Below are 22,996 nucleotides of genomic sequence, written 5' to 3' on the forward strand. Positions count from 1 at the left end.
TTGGAAACCTTTGGAACTAGACCTTGGTTCTAGAAAGAAACTTCAGAGAGAGAAATTAATCCTCAAGAAAGTAAAATTTCTTTGTTGTTTCTGTGGAAGGAAGATTTCAGATAGGGTTTTTTAAATGTGTTTCTTCTCTCTGTAAGTTGTGTCTAGAGATTCAAAAAGCTAAATCAAGGAAGAAGCTTATTTTGCATTTTGAGTTTGCTTTTGTGAAAGCACAAAATTGTTTTCAATTTTGTTTGAATATAATTTAGATCTAGAAATAAGATTTACATGTTCAGCCAGAGGTATAAGACAGTTCTGTAGTGCAGGACTTGCATAAAAATTAGCTTGTATAATTCTTTATTTATAATAATGATAACAATCTGTTGGGCAGAGGTTTTTTATGTCAAAGAAGGTCATAAGCTTCCCATAAGTTCCCCCACCCTTTTAGGCGTAATGTAGCAGCAGGAGTTTAAAATGTTTGTGTTTTACAGAGGACAGAGTTAAAATTGTTGAAATCAGGGACCACTTGTACTGATTTAGTTTACTCACAAACTCTTTGGAGGCCTGTAATATGGATTCTTGTGAAAGGTTATTGGTGTCGGACACAGGTGAGTTGCAAATTAATGCTTGGGACTCATTTAATAGTTACGCAGATTATTGGTAATGAGCCATTTACACTAATGGGTTAGAAGAAAATGCCCGAGAGTAAAAGCTTAGTTGTCTGACTTCAGGTGCTGAGAAGAAAGTGGAGTTACTATGCAACTGAGTCTAAAAGGCAGTCACACGCCTTTCCTTTTGGCTCTACCCTGCGCGCTTGTCTCCTTGTAACTGTGTGTGCATGTATCCTTCACCTGTGGCCTGCAGTGGGTCAGTTACTGTGGTGCTGGACCTGGTGAGGTGGGTTAGAGGTGAACCTTGTCTAGTTGCTGAAAGGCTTATTCTTGTGGGGAATTAGGGTAGAGAATGAATCCCTGAGTTCACTTTTATCCCCATTGCCTGTACCCTTCCTTGTCTTACTACCCCTACTAAAGCTACTCTATATAGACTTATTTATCACAAGGTGCCTTAGGAACAAGGAGCATGTCTGAAATAAGAGCCATAGATGTCATTAATCCAAGGGATTCCTCCTTGTTTCTCTGCCCATTTGGGTAGAGGGGAGGCACTTCCTAATGTCAGGCAAGGAGAAGCCCTTGTAGGCTGTTACTGGAAATTCAAGCTGTTTGTTAGACTGCCTTGTTGCTGTAAGATGAATAGTGGAATAGTGTTTTGAGTTTCCTGGTGCCATAAGATCTTTTTGCCTTTTAAAATCATATGCTGCTGTCAGATATCAAGGAGGGGACTATTTTTGGCATGCTGATGCTAAACTTGAGGACCAGAGAAACACTAGGTAGGCACAGAAGAGCATTCCTTGTGGCCATTCATCATTTTCTCTAAAAAGAGTATCTGAATCCCACATTGTGAGTGGTGTGCACTCACATGTATGGAGGCTGGATAAGAGACCAGATAAGAGAAGTGGTGTTTGGTGGTTTTTTTTTTTGTAAGAGAAGTTTTTTTGTCTACAAGTGTAAAAGAAGACGACTTTCTCCTTTTCTCATATCTGGGAAAATATTGGATGTGACAGTGTCGTGTAGATGATTGAGAATATCTCAACTGGTATAATGAAAAACTGGGAACTGATTAGGTTAAATACATTGGCTAATTAGACTGTGAAAGAGGCCAGTAGTTTAGCAGGAGTCAAAGTGCAAAGTCATTTATCTAAGTAAGTTGATTTGCAGTAAATACCAACTAAATAAAGTTTTAGAAAGTACATATTCAAATACATTTTGCTAGGAGGAGAATTTTTTGCGAGGTTGTTCCACATTTGCCTCCAAAGGGTCTCTGGCAACTTAGTCTGAAACACTGGTACTGTTGCAGCTGAAGACACATCAGGCTGGGTGGACGGTGGGTGTGACTCCCCTTGGCTTTTCTGTATTCTGTTCTGGATTTTATGTATTGTTTCTCAGAAGCATCATAGAAGAAACATACCCTTTATCAGGCAGGGAGAGAGGAGGAATTTTGTGATCCATCTGTGAGGGTTATCTGGTTTAAGCCCATCTGGACTGGTGAGTCAAGTCCCTTAGGCAAGAAGCTGGATATTAACCATGAATCAGAATCATTTGGGTTGGAAAAGACCTTTGAGGTCATCAAGTCCGACTGTTAACCCCAGACTGCCAAGTCTGCCACTAAACCATGTCCCTAAGCACCCCGCATTACACATTTTTTAAATGCCTCCAGGGATGGTGATTCCACCACCTCCCTGGGCAGCCTGTTCCAGTGACTGACCACCCTTGAGTGAAGAAAGCTCAGCGAAGCTCAGAGCTATGGAGGCTTTGCCAAGTAATGACCTTGAAGTTTCAGAGCTGCGTTTGGAAATTATAAATAGCTGGAGATGATCTCCCTGCAACCTCCAGGAGGCCCTGGAGACTGTCTGCTCTCAGAGGGAAGTCTGCTCTCAACTTACCGCTCCAGCTGCTAGCATAGTCTTTCAATGGGGAGCATCTTGTAGATGGTTGTACCTGTTTCAGACCTATATTCTTGTGAACTGTGGTTGGTGGTTGTCTGTCAGTCCTTATCTAGGTGATGTGAATATCTTTGATGTCCTGTGATTTCAAAATAGAGTTCTCGGTGCCAACCGTTTGCCTTTCACGTCCTCCCAAGATACGAGTTTTAAATGGAGGAGAAGATATTTTAACAGAATGTGGCACTGAACCTCTTGCCAAAGGGCACGTATGAGGACTGCATTTATAGTGTGCTTGCATTCCTTCTATGCTTGGTTTGTATTGTTTATATTTGATGTGTTGTGGCTCATTTGTAATAGTATATTGGAACTTATTCCCTTTAAATAAACTTTTCACTATGCAACCAAGACCCTTGTCTTCTGTTTAAAGCAAGTGTGTGTCTTGATATGGAACACTGAACTACAGACTTTCCAACAAAACAAGAATGCAATTAAACTTAGTTTTACGAGCAAAGAAGAGACAAATACTCCATGTACTTTGCAGTGTACTGGATGTGCTGGCTGCAAATGGATAGGAAAATGCTCTGTTCTCAGCTGGCGATGATGGTTCCAGCCAGGAAATTGTCTGTCTGTTAAAATGATTTACTGGGATTATTTTTTTTTTTCTAAATTCTTCAAATTCTTTGCAATGCTTGAGATTGTACTCAATGCCTAGAGAACTGGAGAGGAACCAGCAAGTAGCTAAGCACATATAATGGACATGGGTAGAGTTTGAATACTTTACCCTCTGGCGTTTCATATTGGTACTTGTCGGCTCCATTTGCAGAGATCCCCTATAGCTCACTCTTCTGTTACTTCAGCTTTCAGTCTGAGGGACTAAAACCATCTCTTCTGTTACCAGGTACTGATAAAATTATTTAGAGAGAAGTGTTTGCCCTTCATAGCTCCTTAGAGCTGCTTGCCCATCAATTTTCTCTTACTATGAAGACTATTTACATGGCCTGAAGGAAGCACCTGCTAGTCAAAATGAGGAATGGTACCTGCAGCTGGAGCCGTCCTTTCTCACTTGTCTTGTTAGGAAGCTCAACAGAACAAATGCTGCAGAAGTTCAGTTGTCTCTGTTCTAGCCCTGTGTTTTCTTGGAGCACTTTTATAAAATAATTGATGGGCAGGAGCAATGATGAAGCAAGCTGATCAAAGGGATGGATGGCTCTGCCAAGTTAAAAGACATTCTGTCTCCTTTGAAGACCACTGAAGAGAAACAGCACTACAGCTGTTTGCTTGCCATGCCCTCCCTATGAATCCTTGTGCCTGGCTCAGGCCAAGAGGAAAACCAAGCAGCTTGTGGGGGTGCAGGGGAGTGATGTGGAATTTCACAATGTCAGTTTTTCCCACCCTTTCTGTAATTTTTGTGGTTGGGCTGCAGCAGAAACGCTGTGGTTGTGAGCTGCTGGGTGATGGTCTGGCAGCAGGCAGCACCTCCTCCCCATCTCAGCTGTGCACAGAGAACGTTCCCGACTGCTGAAGCACTGTTACTGCTTTCAGAGGTTTTAATTATCAACAGCAGCCTGAAGCTTAGCACAGCTCTTCAGTGTTATTTGTGGTATTAGGTACACAGTGGTCTCTGTAATTAACGTATACACTGATTTAATTCTTTTTTAAGGAGTATCTGCCACCATCCTGCCTTCTCTTGCTGGTAGCCCTCACGGCAGGGTAAGAGGAGCAAGTTTTGCACCTGCTCCTTTGGGTGAGAGCTGCCAGAAACGCGGACGGATCCCCTCCCGGGGGAACCGGCAAACACCCTGACCCCTCCCCGCCCGGGGCCGCGGGCCCTGGGCTCCGGCAGCGAGCGCAACCGGTGGGGAGCCGCGGCCGGGCCTGCCTTAGGCCTCGCTCTGCCCATCTCCTGCCGCGGGTGGCGCCGGCCCCCGGGCTCTCGGGCCGGGGCGGGCCCGGCCGGGGCCGGTGGGTGGCCGGCGGTGGCCGGCTCCCGCCCCCGGCTGCGCCGCATTAATGGCGGCCGGCGGGCGCCCCCGCAGCCGCGCTGCCATGCTGGCCGGCCGGGGCCGGGGCTGGGGCCAGCCGGGGCCGGGGGGCACCGCCCCGAGGAGCGGCCTCGCCTTCTACGTGCTGTGGGCGCTGCGGGAGCCGCCACGGCGGCTGGAGAGGTGCGGGGCAGGTACCGCGGGGCAGGTACCGCGGGGCAGGTACCGCGGGGCGCCCAGCGGGCCGCACCTCCCGGCTCTGGAGCTGCCCCCGGCTCACGGGCTCCCTTCACCAGCTGCCCGTTATTTCCATTGCAGCCCTGCACCATTTCCTCTTTAAATGACACAAACCCTCTCCTTTCACCTTCCCCGGCATCAACACGTTTTCAAGCCTTTTCATAGATTTTTTTGGACTTTCCATTTTACCTCTTGATGGTTACCTCAGCCTTCTGTTGTTTCTCTTCCCTCGCAGCCAGTCCAGCAAGATGGGTTTCCAGGCCTGGCTTCCCCTGCCGTTGCCAAAGCAGCTGGTGGTGTTCGGGCTCGGAGACTGGAGCTGCTACTCTCCGGACACGAGCGTCGCGGTGGATGTGCTGGTGTCCCCAAGCGTGGCGCCGCAGCGGGTCGGCGCGCTGGAGCCCGCCCGCAGGTTGTGGCCAGAGCCGGCGCTGCCAGGGAGTCAGGAGGGCGTCCTGGAAAAGCTTTCTGCTCTGTGGTTCTGCCAGTTGCCCAAGGCTGCTCCAGCCTGCTGGTCCTCCACCATGGTGTTTCTCTCTAGTGATGCTTTCAGCTTCCTTTTGGCTTTTGGGGCTGAATCTTTTCAGGCTTTGGGGTGTGGGACCAAGATATTTTCCCTGGTCAGTGTGTCACTTGTGGGCTGAAAAATCCATGGTTCCTGTGTAGGTCTCTGGTGTGGGAAGGTGACTGGAGAACGGATATTTTCATGGCCTCGTTGAAAGAGATGGACAAAGGCAACTCTGTGAAGCTTGTCCTGACTGTCAATGGGCAGGTAAAAGAAGTGACATCCTCATCTTTTCTGCCCTGGGTCCCAAATGTTGTCACTTCTGAGCTACAGAACTTCCTCTCCCATCCTTTCCTCTTCCTTCTCTTTGCTACTCCAAGGCAGAGCTGCCAAATGCAGATCTGTTAATGCATGTCTGTGCCGAGCCTAAACCCTCTGTGGGGCTCCAGGCCTATTCCCTAAATAGCTGTGCCAAAACACCTCAAGTGTTGCATGAGATGGGCAGCAGAGAGCGGTTCACTTTCAGGTTCGCTCTCCTGTGTGTGTGATACTTACACAGTTGATTTACCTTGTGCTGAAGCCCTTGGCTTTAGCATCTACCAGTACCTGGCTTTGCTTTTCTTTGTTTACCTTGCTGGTGCTGGAGATGAAATCTGGGCTATTCCCTTGCTGGGAATCTGTCTCTTGCAAGACATCTTTTTGCTCACCCTGTGTGGTGGGAGGCCAGCACACTTGGCATGTCCTTTTATTCTCACTGTCACTTTTCCTGCTGCAGCTGCTCCGAGGTGTCTCCAGCAGTACGCCTGTCTACCCCTTCCTCGTCCTGGAGACCACCCAGTCACCAGTGCTCCCAGCAGATGATGTGTCCTTTGCCCAGGACCTGGAGAATCCTGCTATGGTACGTGTATCCTCCTGGAGCCTTTCTCTCATTATTTCACCCTCTCCTTAGTATCTTCTCCCTCCCTTGGAGCTGCTCAGTTGATGTCTAGCAGAAACACCTGCTGCTCTCTTAGTGGAGACCTGGCTAAGCATGTTCTGGAGCCAAAGATTCACTTGTGCTAAAGAAGGCGGTACTCTCCATTAAAATGCCTTTGGAAGGGTTGCATTTAACAGCCCTTGGTGGGATGATCAATCAGCCTGCTTACTCCTAGCACAGCCAGCCTTTCTGCCTTCCCCATTGCCTTGTGATGGCTGTGCCTGTCGCAGCCAGCGGTCTGAAAGCGGACCACTGGGCATACGGCAGCAGGTAGCTGCATGGTTCAGCAGGTGTTTGGAGGCTGATACTGATGGCATGCTGGCCCTTAAGACTCCATGGGAAGACAAGCCTGAAAACCATCACCATGTGAAGCTAATGTCTGGCCTAGTAAGAGACAACTCACAGTAGCTTTAGGTCTTTTTCTTCAGAGTTGGTTTGTCCGGGACTCTTGTCACAGGTTAAGAGCTCAGAGGTGACTGCTAGAGCATCCAGGCCTGGGAGGAAGGATGTCCGCCCACCACTGAGGACCCTGGCAGTATCCTGTGCCCTAAAGCCACCAGCTGGCAAGGTGGAAGCCAGTGAGGCCTGCAGGAAGAGTCCTGTCCACAGCAAAAAGCCCAGGAAAGTTTTATTTGAACCCACAGCATCTGAGAGAGATCTCAGTGAAGAAGGTAACTCTGGCAGCTTTCTGGTTTGTTACGGGTCTTGTCTGAACGATCTGTCAATGCTGCTGGGCAACAACTTCCCAGTCTATTTCTCTGTATACCCCCAAGATGGGTTTGTCTGTCTTTGCTTGCAAAATACTGAGAATGCTCCTTACTCCTGGATAAACTGCTTGGTGAATTTTTGCCTGTTGGGAAAAGGCCAGAAGTAGAACATGGGATATTCTTAGTGCCGACACTGTACCATAATACGCCTATCTCTTCATATGAGTAAAAGTGCTTTATAAATTAAGGCAAGTATCGTTAGCCTTGTTTTACAAAAAAGTAAATCGAGGTGCAAGAAGGTTAGCTACTGTAACGTTCTGTAACCTCTCCATTAGTTGTTTTTTCCCCTACAAACAGCATACCACTTGGTCCTTAAAAGACATCAGTTATTATTAAAGTACAGAGAATATGAAAAGGAATATATGTATATTTAGTATAATTGTACTGGCTTTTCAGTAGTGACAGCGTAACTGTCAAGGTGTTTAGAATCAAAACCCTTAGCTTCTGGGGTGTGAATTCCAAGTCAGCTCCAGGGTGTGACCACGTTTGTGTGTAAATGTTTGACAGTAACTCAGTGGTCCCCACGTGCCTTCCTGGGACTTGGCTTGCTTCTCACAAAGGCAAACGCAGGTCCATCACAAAGTTGCTTCCACTGTAGGCAGAGAGAAGGGCAGGAAATGAGTTTCCATCAGAGGGGTAAAATGCAAAGGTGACGGTATGATGGCAGTCAAAGGAAGTCTGCCCTGCTTTTACCTGTCTTCTGCATTTCTTCTGATGAGACTTTCTTCAGGATTCTTGGTCTTGCACCTTGTTTGTTGCGGTGAAGTAACTTTGTGTTGGGGGTTGGAGGAAGGAAGGCCAAAGGGCTCTTAAGCCATGGAGCTGAGCACTTTCTGTGGTTTGTCTGCTGCTTTCTTTATGGGGCCATCTCTGTGTTTCTTCTGCAGATCTGACAGTGGAGGAGTTGCCAGGTGAGGATCTAGTTCCTAGACCCTGGTTTGTCTTTTCAGCCACTCAGTGATGCCATTCCCTTTAATGTCACAGGCCTCTCATGCTTCATCCTTTAACTCCATAGTGACCAAGAATAACAAGTAAGTTGTGTGTATATACTGTTCCTTTCCATGCAACTGCCCTCAGTGTAGGCGCTTCCAGCACTGTCAGGCTCTCCAGGATGCTTCTGTAGCCCCTCTGAATCTCAGACACACCTCTGGGTGCATAGCTTTTTGAGGCAAAGAGTAAGATGTGGAGTAAGTAAGTGATTAAAAAGTATTTTTTAGCTTGCTTAGCCAGCCGCAGGGGCCTGAGAGAGGAAAGGAGGAACAGAGCAGTATGAGGAATATCTCTGGAAGCAGCTCCCTGCTTCTGGTTGCTGCATCTTAGGCACTAACAAGCCTGGGTAGACCTCCCTCACAGGGAGTAACACGGGAATAGCCCAACTGGGATATCCATTCCCAGAAGGGCTAATCAATGGGAGGCATCCAACCCTGTCTGAAGTGGCAGCCTGTATGCATCCTACAGCCAGCCAGGCTCTGCTGGCTCCCTCTGCTTGCGATGTCTCTCCTAGTACAGCGATTATTCCCCAAACCCAACAGAAAATCTTCCTTAGGGAGCTATGTCTCTTGCCACCCCAGAGGGAAGGGACCTGGGGCCTTTGCCTTCCCATTTCTCCCCTCTGTGCCTTCAGCTGCCTTGCTCTCCCCAGCAGGGAAGGGAGCTGGGGGTGTCTCATCAGACTCTTCTCACAGCCCTGTGCTCTCCCCTCCCCAGGCAGTCCCAGCCCACGGTGGTGCCATGCCATGTGCCTCAGTGACCAGGGGACAGCTGTTCTGATCGGTGGCGAAGGTGTCGACCAGCAGTCCTGCAAGGATGCGCTCTGGAAGCTGGAAATTGGTGGGGACTTCAGGGCTAACAGGCAATGGAGGCAGTGGGACTTGAGGACAACTTATGCAGATGGGAGGGGGTACTCAGGGGTTTGTACATATGGAGGGAACAGCAAAGGTGTCACATCTCCCAGCATGGGCACCAGGCTGAGCTGACACCAGAGGGTGCCATGAGAGGCTGTGGGGTTATACACGAGCCCTCCAGGAGCAAAGGTAGACATTGTGGAAAGAGATGAATTTTAAGGAGTAAAAGCAACAGCGTGGTCTGCAGTCTGTGTGTGATGACTGGTGGAGAAGTGTGAGATACAGTTCCAGTGCCTTGCAGCTTTCTGTGCCTCACCGATTCTCTCTTCCACCTTACTGTTCCCCACCTAGTTAGTGTTCCCCTTCATTTGTTATACAGAAGCATTTCTGTCTGAGTCCCCTCTAGCCCTGAATCAAAGGTGAGGAGTAGATGAAGGGAGCAAGGTTTTGAATAAAGATTTTATGACATATTCTTTAAATCTGGAGAAATAGAGAGCATCTTTGAACTCCTATTTGTCTGGTTTTGTCCCACAGACAGTGATTTCTGGCTTCCAGTGGGTTTCCAGCTACAAAATGCCATGCCATTGTGCTTGCATGGTCACACAGCTACCTATGACCCAGACACCAAGCGTATCTATGTCTTTGGGGGCATAAGGGAGGACAAAGACTACAGCAGGATCTATATTCTGGACACAGTCACCTGGAAGTGGCTCCTCGTAGCTGTAAGTACTGCACCTCTTCCAAGACAAATGCACAGGAGGGATGGCAGGTCCTGCCTGAACATGACAATCTATGTACCCATGTCCTTATTCCAGTAGTCTTGGCCTACTGTTGCTGCAGGTTGTCTGAGCTGCTTAGTTGGGATTAACAGATATGAGAAGGCTATGTTGAAAGGTCACAAGCTTGGCAGAAACCAGGGGCTGTGCCTGTAATGAAGGAAGCAAGATGAAAAAATGGTTGCTGCAGAGCACTGTGTCTGAGCAAGGTCATGGGTGGGAGGTACTGTACAAGCTGCAGAGGGAAATGGGCTCCCATTTCATATGGTGCTGTTGAGAGCTGCACTGGATGCTGAGATGAAGAGCTGGTCTTCTCCAACGGGAAACTGCTCTGAGCAAAGCAGATCTCCGAGCTCTTCAGTTGCATGTCATGTCCTTGCAGAGTCCCTGTCAGCAAGGGACTATCTGTGTCTTTCCTGGTTAAGGCACAGGATGGCTTTTACAGAATAAGCCTGGATGAGATCTTTCTGTTCTCTTGTCTTCTGCGGAAGCTGGGGTAGGAGGTTGACTGCCTTCTGTCATCAGAGCATTCTGGTGGTGCTGAGTACTCAGAGGATGTGCTGTCTGCCTGTGTGGCAAAGATCTGGCTGGGGAGCCAATAAAGTGAAAATTGACACTTATTGAACTCACTGCATGATGTGGGCCCCTTTTCTTCAGTCACGCAGTGAACAACACACTTCTCATAACAAATGTATGTTGACTTTTTCTAGGCGAAAGGGAGGATGCCAGTGCTCGCCTACCACAGTGCAACTATCTACCGCAAGGAGCTCTTTGTTTTTGGAGGGACTTTCCCCAAAAAGGCATCACTGCCAGCTGGACTCTGCAGCAATGTCCTCTATGTCTTCAACCCAGAGCATGAAATTTGGTATCAGCCCATCTCAGAAGGGGAGAAGCCTCTGCCTAGGTTTGGGTGAGAGTGCCCTTATTCCAGCCCTCCAAAATAGAGCAGGAAACCTTTGCTCACTTTTCCTCCAACCCCAGTGTAAGTTCCTAAATGTTAGGTGATTGTTCTCCACTGTTTGCCCCTTAATATAGGGCTACGTTTTGAGCGATGTGACTCCAAGTACCTCCTGTCATGAATCCGGATGGGAGTCTGTCTTGGGCTGCAGTGGCTGGGAGTAGAGACGGGTGTAGATTGAAGTTATGGCAGCCCAACAGCAGAAGCCAAGGCTGAAATGTCAGGTTTGGGAACTTGCTGAAGACACTTTGTTCATTGCTTCTCCTCTGCCCAGGCATTCAGCTACTCTACTGAAGAACAAGCTGCTGATTTTTGGGGGTCGGAAGACTTCTTTCTACCTTAGTGACATGCATATCCTGGATCTGGGTAAGAAACTCTGTACCAGATGGCTGCCTTGGGAAGGTCCATTCTAAGGCAGGGACTGGGGAATGCAGCATGCCTGATGGGAAGGTAACAGTAATGTTATAAAAACTAGGCAGTGGAGATAGAAACTATGAGGTAAAAAAAAAATGCTTCTGAGGCAAGAGGGGAGGGAATGGACAAAAACAAGAGACTTTTTTTGGAAAAAGCTGGGTAATAGAGAAGTCAGGTTGCTGATGTGGCAGAGTATGGAAGTTTTTTGTCTAGTTATGATGTTGAGCTTTTTGAACATTTCACCTGCCTTTCTCCTGGCTGTCAGGTTTCATGGAGTACACACCAGTCCCCCTCCTCGCAGGACAGCCTTCTGCACGTTGGTAAGATCCTCTTGCAGACCCAGGAGCTATCATCTTCCTTTGCGCTTTCTCTTTGAAACCAGGTTTAAACAGTGCTTGTGATCAGACCCAGTTGCCAATCTGTCCCACTAGTCAAAATACAGTGGTACCATCCTCTCTGGTGTGGGACCAGAAATTCCTGCACTGTCTTAGTTGGTGTCTGTAGGCTGTGGGGGGTACAGACCCCTTAGTCTCCCTGGAAATCTGCCTTTCAGGCTAGGGGTAGTTTTCTGCCATGTGCTAGTGAACTGTATTGCCTGCTGTTTGGTCTTCACAGTACCTGGAACACAGGAGAGGAAGAAACTCTTGTACTGGGACTACACTGTTTCTAAAGGAACGCTGTTGCCCATTTAGAAGGACAACCTAAATCAGACCAAAGTCCAGCTAGCCGGTCTCACTCCATAGAGCAAAATGTAGCAGTTTTGATAGCTCCTTCTGAGATACAGGTGCTTTTCAGGCTTGATTATGGCCTGACCTGCAAAGGCAAACAATCAGGTCTTTCCAAGTTGTTATTCAGCAAGTCAGGGCAGAAGAGAAGCAGAAGTTAACTTCTGTTCTGCAGCTTAAGCCCCCCAGCCTCCTGCTGAAGTCTGCCCGTTGCTGACTGAGGCAACCCCAAGCAAGTTTGTTGTAGTCACCTTTCAGCTTTGCTTTGGTCGCAGTTTTCACGCAGCTCTGGCTGTGTCGGACCAGAAGGTTCTGATCAGTGGAGGCTGCAATGCCAAGGGAGCCCTGCAGGATGCCTTTGTCTTCCACCTAGGTGAGTGACTCTCCCCTCCCTGTCTCCATAGCTGAGGGTGACTACGGGGCTGCAGTGGTGTTTCTGAACACCTAGCCTGGTCCATTTGTGTTTTCATACCTCACACTAGGACTGGGCTTGTCCAGTATTGATAGCCCCTTTCTACTTCCAGATACTATTTCATGGAGCACTGTGATCCACCATGACCTCTGCTCTGTGCCCCGAGCTGGCCACACGTTGCTTGACCTGACTCCTGCCCACCTGATGGATGTGGACAAGGAGAACAAAGAGGAGCATAACCTGCACATGGTGTTGGTCTTTGGGGGCTCCAACTGTGCCGGGACTTTTTACAACAGCACAGTCAAGATCCAGCTGGACCTAGGATGATGTACAATACTCAGAATGAGACTGGGACAGCAAGGGCTCTTCATCAGCCTGAATACAGACATGGATGGCAATAAACTGAGTCCAAGCAATGTGGCAGTCCAAGTATCTGTATGTAGGTGAATGCTACCTTGGCACAAGAGATCATGGGTTTGTAAAGCCTTTCTGAAGGCCACAGGTATTGCCCTCTTAGGGTAGCTGATATACAGCATCAGACTGGCAGAAATTCACTCCCATATCCCTGGCTTGATACCTGAGCTGGGGTGCCGAAACATGCAGTGGCATCTGAGCTGTGCCTGCACAATTACAGGTTTATAGGTTTCCCTTTTTGCCCTGCAGGTTTTTGGGCTGGAATTCCTGGGGTGCTTTCAGCTCTGAAGGTGATTCAGATGTTGGTCTCATTTGGGATGAGTGGAATGGGTTTTAATTCTGCCACATTAAATGTCTTCATAGTAAAAGTTACAGGCATGATTCTGGTTTGAAGAAAATATGAGGTGGGATTCTCTTGGGGAATAGTCTGCAGCTGAGGATGAGGAAAACACCTACAGCAGTGTCTGAGGATGGGGAAAGGAAGAGAAGGCAATAATTTTCAGCATATGAGAATGAGCTGCTTATATCTTGCTGACCACGGCACAATCACCTAGCTTTGCTCTGGATGGACCTTTATTAAAAATCTCACAAGATTGCTGCTGGACATAAGGAAGAGATACAAACCAGCTGTGCCAGGCAGTAAACTACTCTTCCCAGTGCAAGGGGCGGTAGGGTTGCTAACTGTTGGCTTTTGCAAGGCCTGCAGGACCCAACAAGGCTTAGGATTAAGCTGTCTTCTGTCAGAGACTAGCTCTTATTGTTTATATCCATGGCACTGATGATTATGCCATAGCTCTGAGGCAGCTGCAAGGGCAAGCAGGCCTGATAGATTAGTAGCACACTGTGTACACTGGCTCCCTGGTGCTCTTTCTGTAGATGATAGGAAGAAGCAGCCCCTGTGGGGAGTCCAGAATTGGCTCAATGCCTCACTGTTGTGTGTGGCCGCATTCCACAACCAAAGCCATACAAAGGGGACTTCTGATAATTATGGATGTTTCTGCTTTAATCTGCTTCATGGAGATATATCAGATAGAAAAAACAAAAAGTAGTTGCAAGCTTTCCAGCACAGGCATAGCTCCTGTAAGTAATCCAGGCTGCTTCCAGGACCTCTGTTCTTCTTCCCACCCAGATGAAAGTGAGACAATAGTACTAGGGCTTCCTGCTGGCCCTGAAGTCCTACTCAAGCTGTAGCTGTTATCCTCTTTACCCGTTATCCTCCAGCTTACTTGATTTAATGAGTAGAAGGGCTTCAAGCTCGTAGCTCTGCAGGAGTATCTGGCTGCCGGGATGGGTGGCTTACTTTGAATGCCTCTAACTCAAGGAGAGCTTTGTTTATTCTGGTTATTGTGGGATATGGACTCATATCCACTTTGTATCTGCAAAAAGAAAAGAATTTGTGAGTTGGACAGCTACTGCAGCAGTGAGCAGAAGGGCAAAGCAGTGTGCTGTGCCTGCCCAGTATAGGAGAATCTCACAGGCTAGAGTACATTTGCATTAAGCTAGAAAAGGTTCATCCTTGTAGATTTAAAAGCAAATGCTAGAGGAAAGGTTAGTTAGTTCTTCCATCTTCACTACGCTTTTAAATAGTGTGCAGCACAGGGTAAGAAGGCACTATGCTTTTCCTGGGAATCATGCTGCCACTACTTGTATCTTTCAACAAATATAGTCAGATTCATCTTTTTCCCCTATGTGAAATGTAAATATAGGCAAAACAGGGAGAGAGGACATAGACTGTGGGCAACCTTAGATTTTCTGAGGGCACACATCAGGTTTTCCCCCAGGATCCTCTGAGAAGACAGCACAGCTGCTTATTTCTAAGAGCTTCCAAAAGAGACTGTGTTTATGACATAGGAAAACTCATGCAGAGAAGAATCTGTAACTGGACAGGGCAGAAAGGAGCAATGCTTTCCTAACAGGCACAAGGAGCAGCAGAAGGTAAGCTCTGACAGTCCAGCACAAAGCGTGCCTCAAGCTTAGCCTTAATTACCTTTCAGCATTGGAAACTTGAGGCACCAAGCACAGGTCAGCCATGGAAACCTGCAAATATAGTAGAGAAGAGGGGTTAGAGTAACTCGGAGCCTGTCCCATCACACTTCACCGTGGTGGCAGGCTTCAACAGCAGGATGGAAATTATTTTATCAGCCAGTACAGAGGAGTTGTCGTGACAGTCTTGTTTTTTAATCCAGTATTAATAATACAACAATGGCAACAACAAATACAACAAAGGAAAGGAACTTCATAGCAGTCACTAGCAGAAGCAGCCATCTGCCTTTAGGGAGCTTCACATTTACCAGCTGATCCTGACAACCTCAAGGACACTGCTTCTATGGCAACTGCCTCTGAGCAAACAACCCCGGCAAGCTGCAGGAGGAGGCGAGAGAGGGCAGGGGGAGTTTGCACAGCTGGGAAAAGAGTAAATTTTGCTTGTTTGCACTGCAGCAGTATCAAGCAGTTCCTGCCCATGTCAACATCTGATATGTGATATGGCCTTTGCACACAGGCTCAGGGACTTGCAATCCAAAAAGAAGACTCAAGGACAATACAGCTAGCTGCCTATCTGCACAGAGGCAGCTGCTCCCCCCCCCCCCACTCCCCAGGTCACAAGGCCCCGGGTGCCTTTCAAAGCTAAGATCTCATAACTAACCTTTGCCCACGAAGGGCTCCAGTTCCATAAGGGTCCTACTAGGCAATCCTCTACCTCACGGGAGATTGTGGGAGCTTTCCTTTTTTCTAAAGCTTTTGTAGGAAATATCCAATTGCCTGCCAAACAAGACTTCTAAATGGAAGAGGTCTGAGCAGCCTCTAGCTTGGTAAGGGTCAGAACAGCTTGTATGTAAGCTGGCTGAAATCTGTCCATGTCAAAACTGGACAAACAGAGCAGAAAAATATAATACAACCTGGTTCAAGGTTCCATGGAGCAGAGCCAAGAACGGAACCTGTGTTTCTTGAGCCAGGCTTTGCCCCTATGACAGGATGCTTTGAACTCCAAATCTCAAAGATGAAATACGTATCATGTTTCCACGTCTAGAAGCAGCCAGATCCTAGACACAGCTGCAGCACCTGGCCATCAACAGGTTAGAGGCAGGCACAAGTAAACATCTCTAACTATCTGCAGTCAGTAATGGCCTCAGTAGGATCCATACAGCTGTCTGTCTTATGGTGAAGGCACCACATGTACCTCTAGGCACATGTATCACTAGAGCGGGGTGATGCTGTGTCTCTACAACTAATTTTCTTTCCTATTTTATGGAATATACTGGGGTTTTCAGTTTTCCAGTAGTACATAACACTCTCTCAGATACTTACTTCGTCCTCCACACAGTAGCGCCCAGCAGTGTGCTGCAGAATCTGCTCCAGTGCTGTCAAGAAAGGTGGTATACTGGAGTGAGGCACTGGAAACTCATTTGAAAGGGACACTGAAGAACTTATAGACTGGGAATTATGAACAAGGGTGTTTTGACCCTGAGCTAAGCATGAAAAAGGAGGAATTTGGGACAGAACCTAGAAGAAACAGAAATCTTACAACAGTGTAGTTATTGTAGTCTTTAGCATCCTTAGCTTTTAGGGACCCAGGCTGATTTCAGCTGCTTCAGGCAATGTGATGGAAATACTAAGAGAACAACATAGAGATATGTGAGTGAGGAGGGGAAAAATGCGAAGGTTCAGACAGCTTGTGTCTGTCCAGAAGCACAGATATGCCTGTCATTCCAGCTCATGGGGGAAAGGGTTCTGAGGAAATAAAAAGCACCCTATTTCTCCCAAGTAGATAAAAAAATAATCTGCTAGATTCTGTGGGAGTTTGCCATCAGATATCTTTTGTCTGATTACAAAAGCATACAAATATAGATTGATAGAGCTTTAAAGCAAAAGGCACTAGTTTGGGAGCAGCTGAGTGGAAAGGAGAAGTGCATCAGCCCTCGTGCTTTAGGGTGAATCAGCTGCTGTGGTGTACAGGATGGCCTCAGGCTTCCCCTCTTCCACGCACAGCAGCGGAGGCACCTTCTGGACAGCATCTTTCCTCCAAGACCCTGGAGAGCTGCCAGTCCTGGACAAGGGACTCTGGGCAGGAAAAGCCCTGTCTCTGCCAGCAGGGCAGGACCCCAGCACACCAGCCTAGGGAGATCTGTAGTTCTGCTTGAAGATGAAAGTAGGACTCCAGTGGCGCAACATTTTCAAAGTCAGTCAAAATGCCGATCATTTTGGATGTGGGACGTACCTTGAAAGCCAGATGCGATGCAGTTCTGAGCCCATTCCATTTTTTTCTCCCCGATTTGCTTCAGGACACTCAGGTTCTGCGAAGGCAAGCAATCTCCCGGTTAGATTGACCCCTGCTGGCTGGATCTTGCTCACTGCCTCATCCAGTGGAGCACAGGAGATGAGGAGCTGCCAAGCCTGAACCCCTAGCTTGAGTTCAGCCTGCTGGGTCAGCCCCGACTTCACCTGCACCAAATCATGCACCCTGCTGTATCTCTCTCTTGGGACTGTCCTGTAGCAGCTACCAGAGCATCCCTTTTGCCTCTGCCATTTGGGTTGCTCAGTTTTCTTCTTCCTAAAACATTCTAGACTTAGTGAAACCACATGGGTTCAGCTGTTTCTGGAAAGAACCCTGGGGTGCTACAGGATTTCCTTTGTATGAAATACTGTATTGTTGCCATTGGCAGATCAGGCAGAGGCTAAGCAGAGATTTTATTTGCTAACATGCAGTTTTAAGGTCTACCACACTACTGGCTGGCAACAATTTAGAGAGACTGAGCTTTTCAGAGATACAGATGCCTGGAAACCTGTCCTGGTTTTCTCATTTGCATGGATATAACAAGGCAATACCTGGAGTGGCTGAATGCCAGAGACAATGTGATCAGCAATCATTCTGACTTGGGCTCTCTTCTTTGGATCTTGGGGCAGGAGCCTGGGGTTAGGACAGATGTCTTCCAGGTAATGAATTATAGCTAGCTGAAACGAACAAAGAGATAAAGGGAGGTTATTGGAGAGCCAAGGAAAAGCTCACATCCTGAACATCTAGGAAGAGGAGCCAATCTAAGAGATTACAACCACTTTTGAATGAAGTTTGTTACCAATTAAAGCAACAGAATATCCCCTTTATGTCTGCTTGGGACTTTGTTGTCATTTAGCTCAGCTGTAATTTCACGCAAACCCTGGCACAGCCATCTAAGTCAGACTACACTGCTCAGTGAAAGGTGACATTAGGACCAAAGCTGAGTTGAGATCAAATCCTTGACAGCATTTTTGTAGTAGAAGCTATGTGCTATTTCTGCCCCCAAGTGGGATTGTTTATCACAAATGTTTATCACAAATTTTTTTTTCCAAGGCACAGATGAGAGCTCTGGGGGAAAAGATGGGGCAAAGCCACCCCCTCCAGACTGGGCAGCAGGCTGGAGTGAATGGTTTAACAGGGTGTCTGGTAACTCACCGACTGAGAAAGGGTGATGCCATCAATTTTCAAGGCTGGGACTTGCTGCATTGGATTCACTGCCTTGAATTCAGCAGAAAACTGTGGAAACAAACCTGAGCTTACTCTACTGCAACAAGAAACTACTGCAGCCCCTTGCTATCATTCAGCATCTTTTGGACACAGACTCCCTGCCACACACATAGTCCCTGGTGCTAACTGAACGAGGTCAAGTCTGTGTTTAAATTGCAGTGCAGCTTCTCTGAAGTCTGTGCACCGGATATGTTCAGTTATAACATGCTAAGCAGGAGCAAAAGATCTTCAGCCTTATGAAATTCAGTCATAGATGTTTAAGAGAGGAAAAAACCTTTATCTCCTGCAGTCACCTTCTCCCCGGCATGCTATTTTGCATGCCAGGGAATACTAGCTGAAAGCAACTATAAATTACAGAGAAGCGGTGAGAAATTCAGTCACTTTGCCCGTGAACTTCCTAGTGCTAATCCCAATTCTCCTGACCATCCCCAGGTTCAGAACACCTGGAGAGAGAAATGGTAGCTGTATCCTTACCTGCTGTCCCCCATCCTTCAAGAGGTTCACAGGCACCAGGTCATAGGAAATCCCTTTCAGAGCCAGTGCTAGGGAGAGCAGAGTGTACAGCTTCAGACAGGCACAGTGAGACCAGTTCCATTGGCAATGGGCTTAGGCAAATATTACCATCTCCATCTGAAAAAAGACCTTATCCCTCATAAAAGGTGGCCTGAGTCCACCAAGAAGACAGTGCTCTGGCAAATGAAGGACCAAAGCACTAAAGATCAGTCCTGGCAAAAACACTGCATTTTTCAAAATAAGCTTTGCCACTCTGCAGCACAGCCTGTCCTGATTTGGTTTACCCTGTGCTCACCTGGATAACTTTGCTTAAGACTGTCTCAGTACAAGTAGGGACCATTCCCAGCCCTGCTTAGCTCTCAAGATTGGGCAGACCAGAGTCTGAGGCAGTATCCATGTAAAAATAGAGTGCATGGCCCCTCTAGATAATGTGGGAGAAACAGCCATCTGCATCATGTTAGCTTTACAAAAGGAGTAATTCCCTCTAGCTGCAGGCTGAGCGAAGCCCTCCAGCCTGTTCCTCTCCCTTCCCCCTGCTCCAGATAAATTGTGGTATTCCCTTCCCTCCCACTGGGAAATGCTTCACTGTTCCAAGGTTCATGTTTGCTGATCTGTCTCTTAAAAAAAGTGACTGATTAATCAGGTTAGCGAAGGGGAGGATAATGCAATAACACCAAGACAACAGAAGAGATCAATACTGGATCTTACCGATTCTCACTCTCCAAGAGCAGGAACTTCGGAAATAGCTATAAAGTATAGGCTGAGAAGAGAGAGAGAAAGTGGTTATATGGTGGGAACACCAGAGCATTGTAAGGAGAACAGTGCATGAACAGAAGGCATTTCAGGAACAGTAAGACAGGGAAGAGCAACATTTGGGACAGAGAAGGCTCCTTTCTGAAAGTGACTGATCCTGTTTTGGGCGTACAAGTAGTATCACTGTCTTTCCTCCAGGCCCTCTGAATATTTAGTTGCACCTGATGTTTCCAGTGACCTTAAAATTATCTCCTGCAAAGCTTCTGTCTTTCTCCCTATCAGATGTTGCTAACTTCTATCCTATCTTAGATTTTTGAAACAAATTCCCCACTGATTGTGCCAAGTACCTGCACTGGGTATTTGCGTGGCATGAAATAGCTTTTCCAGACATGCAGGGCAGGGACAGCCCTCTTCCCAAACTAGAAGAGCTTCTGCTGTTTGAGATGAAGGCCAAGATGGCAGACAATTCATCTTTACCTGAACTCTAGCACTGAGGCAGCTTTCCCAGACACTTCCACCCTGTCCAAGCTCTCACCTTTTCAGATGCCATGGTCAATGTGCGCAATCTACTCCAGGAAATAAAACCAACCTCTCTGCTTTCCCTTTTATCTCAGCTGGTATGGGGGAAGGCTTCTGTCCTAAAGCCAATGAGAAAAGGACTATGCTCCCAAATCTGTGCCCAGGACACAAAAAACAGCCAGTCAGATTCAATCCTAAGCGACTGCAGTCAGCTGCCTCTGCATCTCTGTGTTGTGCTGCAGCCCCAGCCCTGGTATCGGAACCATTAACCAGCCTTGAGGTTGGAAGCACATTTAGGAACCATCCTTATTTCCCTAGCTTTTTTGTCCGGAAGTAAGATGTCTAGAGAGCCTGTCAGGCTCTCAGCAGTTGCCAATGCAGATATACAGCCCTGGGGAACAAAACAAGGAAACCAAAGTCACATGTCGAATTTCTGTTTCACTAGGGAATGACTGCCAGCTCCCTGAACAGGGGCTGCCTTTGCAGTGAGGTCCCTAAGGGTCCTCCTGCAGCCCTCCTCCCATCAGTACCAGCTGGTGCAGAGAGTTTTCTATGTTGCAGGCCTGGGAGAGGCAGCTGCTTTGTTCCCAGGCCAGCTTTGTGAGAAATAAACAGCTCAGGTTTTTTGTGTTACAGTCTTTTCTTTCCACACAGGAAACTGATATTCATGCATGTCTCTAAATAAACCTGTGATCATGTCTCTCCTTTTTTCCATAGATCCCATGGCATAACAGGGATCTCTCTGGGTCTCCACCCTTCCCAAATGCATAGAAATTATACCAGAGACTGACAGCAAGGCAGCAGAATGCAGGGATTTGCTTACTGACACACAGTCTGTCAACGGAAAACCAGAAAGACCCCCAGGATCTCTCTGCTCCAGTACTCTTTGTAAACTTGATGCTTCTCTTACAGTTTAGATCGGTTCAAATAATTTTAAACGGGGTATGCATTTGATTAAATTACTCTAGTCAAAGTTTACTGGAGAAATGGTTTATAAGCGAGCAGGGAAGTGATGGCAGTATTGGCAACACTTTTGCAGACAAAGTATTTACTGATTTTTCTTAAATTCTCTGCTTCTGGAATCAGGGCGTTAGAAATCCCAGCTATACTTTTTTTCCAGATGTCTAGCCTGCTGGTTGCAGAGAAAGAAAGAGAAGCTATGACTTCTAAAGGGAAACATGCAGCATTCATGACATACTGATTTAAGCTGCTTTTCCTGGGGACCTTGCTGGTGATTTTTTGGCTCAGAAATTTATGTCCTTCACAACATCTATTTTGGGCTCTGGCCTCTCAGCTGGCAGAGACACTCCTGATTCTCTGTCCTGGTTTCAGCTGGGATAGAGTTAATTTTCTTCCTAGTAGCTGGTACAGTGCTGTGTTTTAGATTTAGTACCAGAATAATGTTGGTAACACACTGGTGTTTTAGTTGTTGCTAAACAGTGCTTACTTTGAATCAAGGGCTTTTCAGTTCCCCACGCTCTGCCAGTGAGCAGGTGCAGAAGAAGCAGGGAGGGAGCATGGCCAGGACAGGTGACCCCAACTGGCCAAAGGGATGTTCCATACCATAAAGCATCATGCTCGGTATAGAAACTGGGGGAAGTTGGCTGGGGGCTTCTGATTGCTGCTCGGGGACTGGCTGGGCATCCATCAGTGGGGGGTGCATCACTTGTTTCTCTTGGGGTTTATTCCTCTCTCTCTTTTTGTTATCTCCCCTTTCATTACAATTATTATTATTATTTACTTTATTTAAATTATTAAATTGTTCTTATCTCAACCCACAGGTTCTGCCTTTTTCCAGTTCTCCTCCCCATTCCACTGTGGGCAGGGGCAGGGTGAGGGCGGAGTGAGCAGATACATGGTACTTAGTTGCTGGCTGGGACCAAACCATGATATCCTCTCTGCAGTTCTTTGCTGGTTTTGCTGCCTGTGCTATCATTTTTAATAAATTGTGCAAAGCTAATTGCTTCACTCTGTAATTTCAAGGGCCCAAGGGGATTTCACCAAAAAGAACATGGAAACAATCCATCCCTTAGCTGGGAACTATGTCTCCAGAGGCTGGGGCCTGGAATGATCTCTTAAGTTCATGCTGTTTTGCTCCCAGTGGCAAGGCAGATCACAGGCAAAACATCACTTGTATTCTGCTGGGTTAAAATGTAATGGAATAAGTAGAAGGAACAGCTTTGCTCCTGAACTCTCAGTATCTCTGCAGCTGGTGTTGGTGTAAACCGCTCACACGGACGAACTATCTTAAGTAAACACCACCGCTGCTTCCAAAGGGATGAGTTTTATTTAGCATGGGGGTAAATTCCTTGCGCTGCGCTGCCACAGAGACGTGGGTGCAGGCTGGGGCTGTGGAAACCTAGGCAAGGGACGCTGTGCGCGGGGTGCGGCCCCTCGGTAACGCCGGCCCGGCCAGGCCGCGGCCCCAGGAGCTGGCTTAGGCCGCGCTCCCGTCAGCTGCCGCGGCCGGACCGAGCGGGGCCCCCACCCCAGGCCCACCGTCCCTCGGGCCGCCATCGCCCCCAACTCCCCTCCCGCCACCCGGGCGGGCCGCGCAGCGCTGCGGAGCCAGCACCGCGTACCTTGGCGGCGGCAGAGCTCATCCCGCGCCGGGGGCCGCGGCGCCGCCCCCTCCTCGCCTCAGGGCCGGGCGGCCGTGGCAGGCCCGCAGCTCCCGGCGGCCCCCGCGCCCGCCGCCTCAGACTCCGTCTCCCAGGATGCGCCGCGCCCGGCCCGGTGCTGCGCGCGGCGGAGCCTCGCGGATGCCGGCGGCGGGGGGCGGCCAGGCCGGGGCGGGCCCGCACGGCGGACCGCTGCGGCACCGGGAGTCCCGCCGGCTGCCGGCGGCGGCGCCGCGCCCTGCCACCCCTCCCGCTGCGGCTCGCCCGGCAGCGCTGGCCCTCGTCACCCTGCTCAGCTTCGCTTCCCGCTTCTACCGCCTGCCGGAGCCGCCGCACGTCTGGTACGGGCCGGGCCGGGGCCTGGGCCCCTCCGGCGGGCTCGGCCCGAACCCCTGGCTTGGGGTGGGTGGGGGGCGTGTCCCCGCGGCCGGGGGGGGACCTTCCTCATTCCCCCACCCCGCTGCCAGGCGCCCGGTCGGGAGGGGACCCGCGTTTATTGCGGGCGGGGGGCGGGACGGGCCCCCGGGAGCCAGGGCCGCAGGGCAGCCCCGGCCCCGCCGCCAGCCCCGGCCCCTCTCTCCCCGCGGCTCTC

General features: G+C 48.6%; 3 protein-coding genes and 1 long non-coding RNA gene across 11 annotated transcripts in view; 2 read left to right on the forward strand and 2 right to left on the reverse strand.

Moving 5' to 3' along the window:
• The first annotated feature begins 15 nt into the window (after positions 1 to 15).
• LOC308066719 (uncharacterized protein) lies at positions 16 to 13,543 on the forward strand. Its single transcript, XM_080394356.1, has 13 exons — positions 16 to 4,653; positions 4,943 to 5,119; positions 5,374 to 5,479; positions 5,988 to 6,110; positions 6,646 to 6,859; positions 7,843 to 7,866; positions 8,663 to 8,785; positions 9,334 to 9,521; positions 10,286 to 10,485; positions 10,808 to 10,899; positions 11,213 to 11,267; positions 11,948 to 12,045; positions 12,197 to 13,543. The coding sequence occupies exons 1-13, from the start codon at positions 4,499 to 4,501 to the stop codon at positions 12,409 to 12,411; spliced, it is 1,770 nt and encodes a 589-aa protein (XP_080250482.1). The 5' UTR covers positions 16 to 4,498; the 3' UTR covers positions 12,412 to 13,543.
• On the reverse strand, positions 7,265 to 8,666 carry LOC308066723. Its single transcript, XR_013929279.1, has 2 exons — positions 7,649 to 8,666; positions 7,265 to 7,547 (listed from the first exon to the last, which is right to left on the reverse strand). It is a non-coding gene; the product is annotated as an uncharacterized lncRNA (long non-coding RNA).
• Positions 10,946 to 22,500, reverse strand: GSTZ1 (glutathione S-transferase zeta 1). Of its 3 annotated transcripts, XM_080394359.1 has the most exons (10): positions 22,366 to 22,500; positions 19,220 to 19,271; positions 18,473 to 18,540; positions 17,927 to 18,007; positions 17,323 to 17,448; positions 16,715 to 16,790; positions 15,805 to 15,857; positions 14,486 to 14,535; positions 13,725 to 13,874; positions 10,946 to 11,565 (listed from the first exon to the last, which is right to left on the reverse strand). In XM_080394359.1, the coding sequence occupies exons 1-9, from the start codon at positions 22,384 to 22,386 to the stop codon at positions 13,748 to 13,750; spliced, it is 654 nt and encodes a 217-aa protein (XP_080250485.1). In that variant the 5' UTR covers positions 22,387 to 22,500; the 3' UTR covers positions 10,946 to 11,565; positions 13,725 to 13,747. The 3 variants fall into 3 exon arrangements, with proteins under 3 accessions (XP_080250485.1, XP_080250484.1, XP_080250486.1); XM_080394358.1 differs by lacking the exon at positions 10,946 to 11,565 and having other exon boundaries at positions 13,484 to 13,874; XM_080394360.1 differs by lacking the exon at positions 10,946 to 11,565 and having other exon boundaries at positions 13,484 to 13,874; positions 18,473 to 18,628; positions 22,366 to 22,452.
• POMT2 (protein O-mannosyltransferase 2) overlaps positions 22,461 to 22,996 on the forward strand; it is a 37,001-nt gene continuing 36,465 nt past the window's right edge. For 5 of the 6 annotated variants that reach the window (XR_013929274.1, XR_013929275.1, XR_013929276.1 and 2 more), the window contains exon 1: positions 22,501 to 22,745. Coding sequence is in view for 1 of the 6 variants with exons in the window: in XM_080394353.1 (XP_080250479.1) it covers positions 22,501 to 22,745 (245 nt within the window). In the remaining 5 variants the exon portion in view is untranslated. Of the gene's footprint in view, positions 22,746 to 22,996 lie in introns of all 6 variants that reach the window. The other variant, XM_080394353.1, reaches the window with a different exon arrangement.

Source organism: Falco punctatus, assembly GCF_963210335.1.
Source record: "Falco punctatus genome assembly, chromosome: 7".
Taxonomy (NCBI): Eukaryota; Metazoa; Chordata; class Aves; order Falconiformes; family Falconidae; genus Falco; species Falco punctatus.

Excerpts from the sequence above, each read along its gene's own strand:
- GSTZ1 (XM_080394359.1), bottom strand. The coding sequence starts at position 22,386 with ATGAGCTCTGCCGCCGCCAAG. Across the intron at positions 19,272-22,365 it reads TGAGCTCTGCCGCCGCCAAG|CCTATACTTTATAGCTATTT; the intron begins GTACGCGGTGCT and ends CTCTCTTCTCAG. Across the intron at positions 16,791-17,322 it reads CTGGCATTCAGCCACTCCAG|AACCTGAGTGTCCTGAAGCA; the intron begins GTATTGCCTTGT and ends TTGCCTTCGCAG.
- LOC308066719 (XM_080394356.1), top strand. The coding sequence starts at position 4,499 with ATGGCGGCCGGCGGGCGCCCCCGCAGCCGCGCTGCCATGCTGGCCGGC. Across the intron at positions 6,860-7,842 it reads GAGAGATCTCAGTGAAGAAG|ATCTGACAGTGGAGGAGTTG; the intron begins GTAACTCTGGCA and ends TTTCTTCTGCAG. Across the intron at positions 10,900-11,212 it reads CATGCATATCCTGGATCTGG|GTTTCATGGAGTACACACCA; the intron begins GTAAGAAACTCT and ends CCTGGCTGTCAG.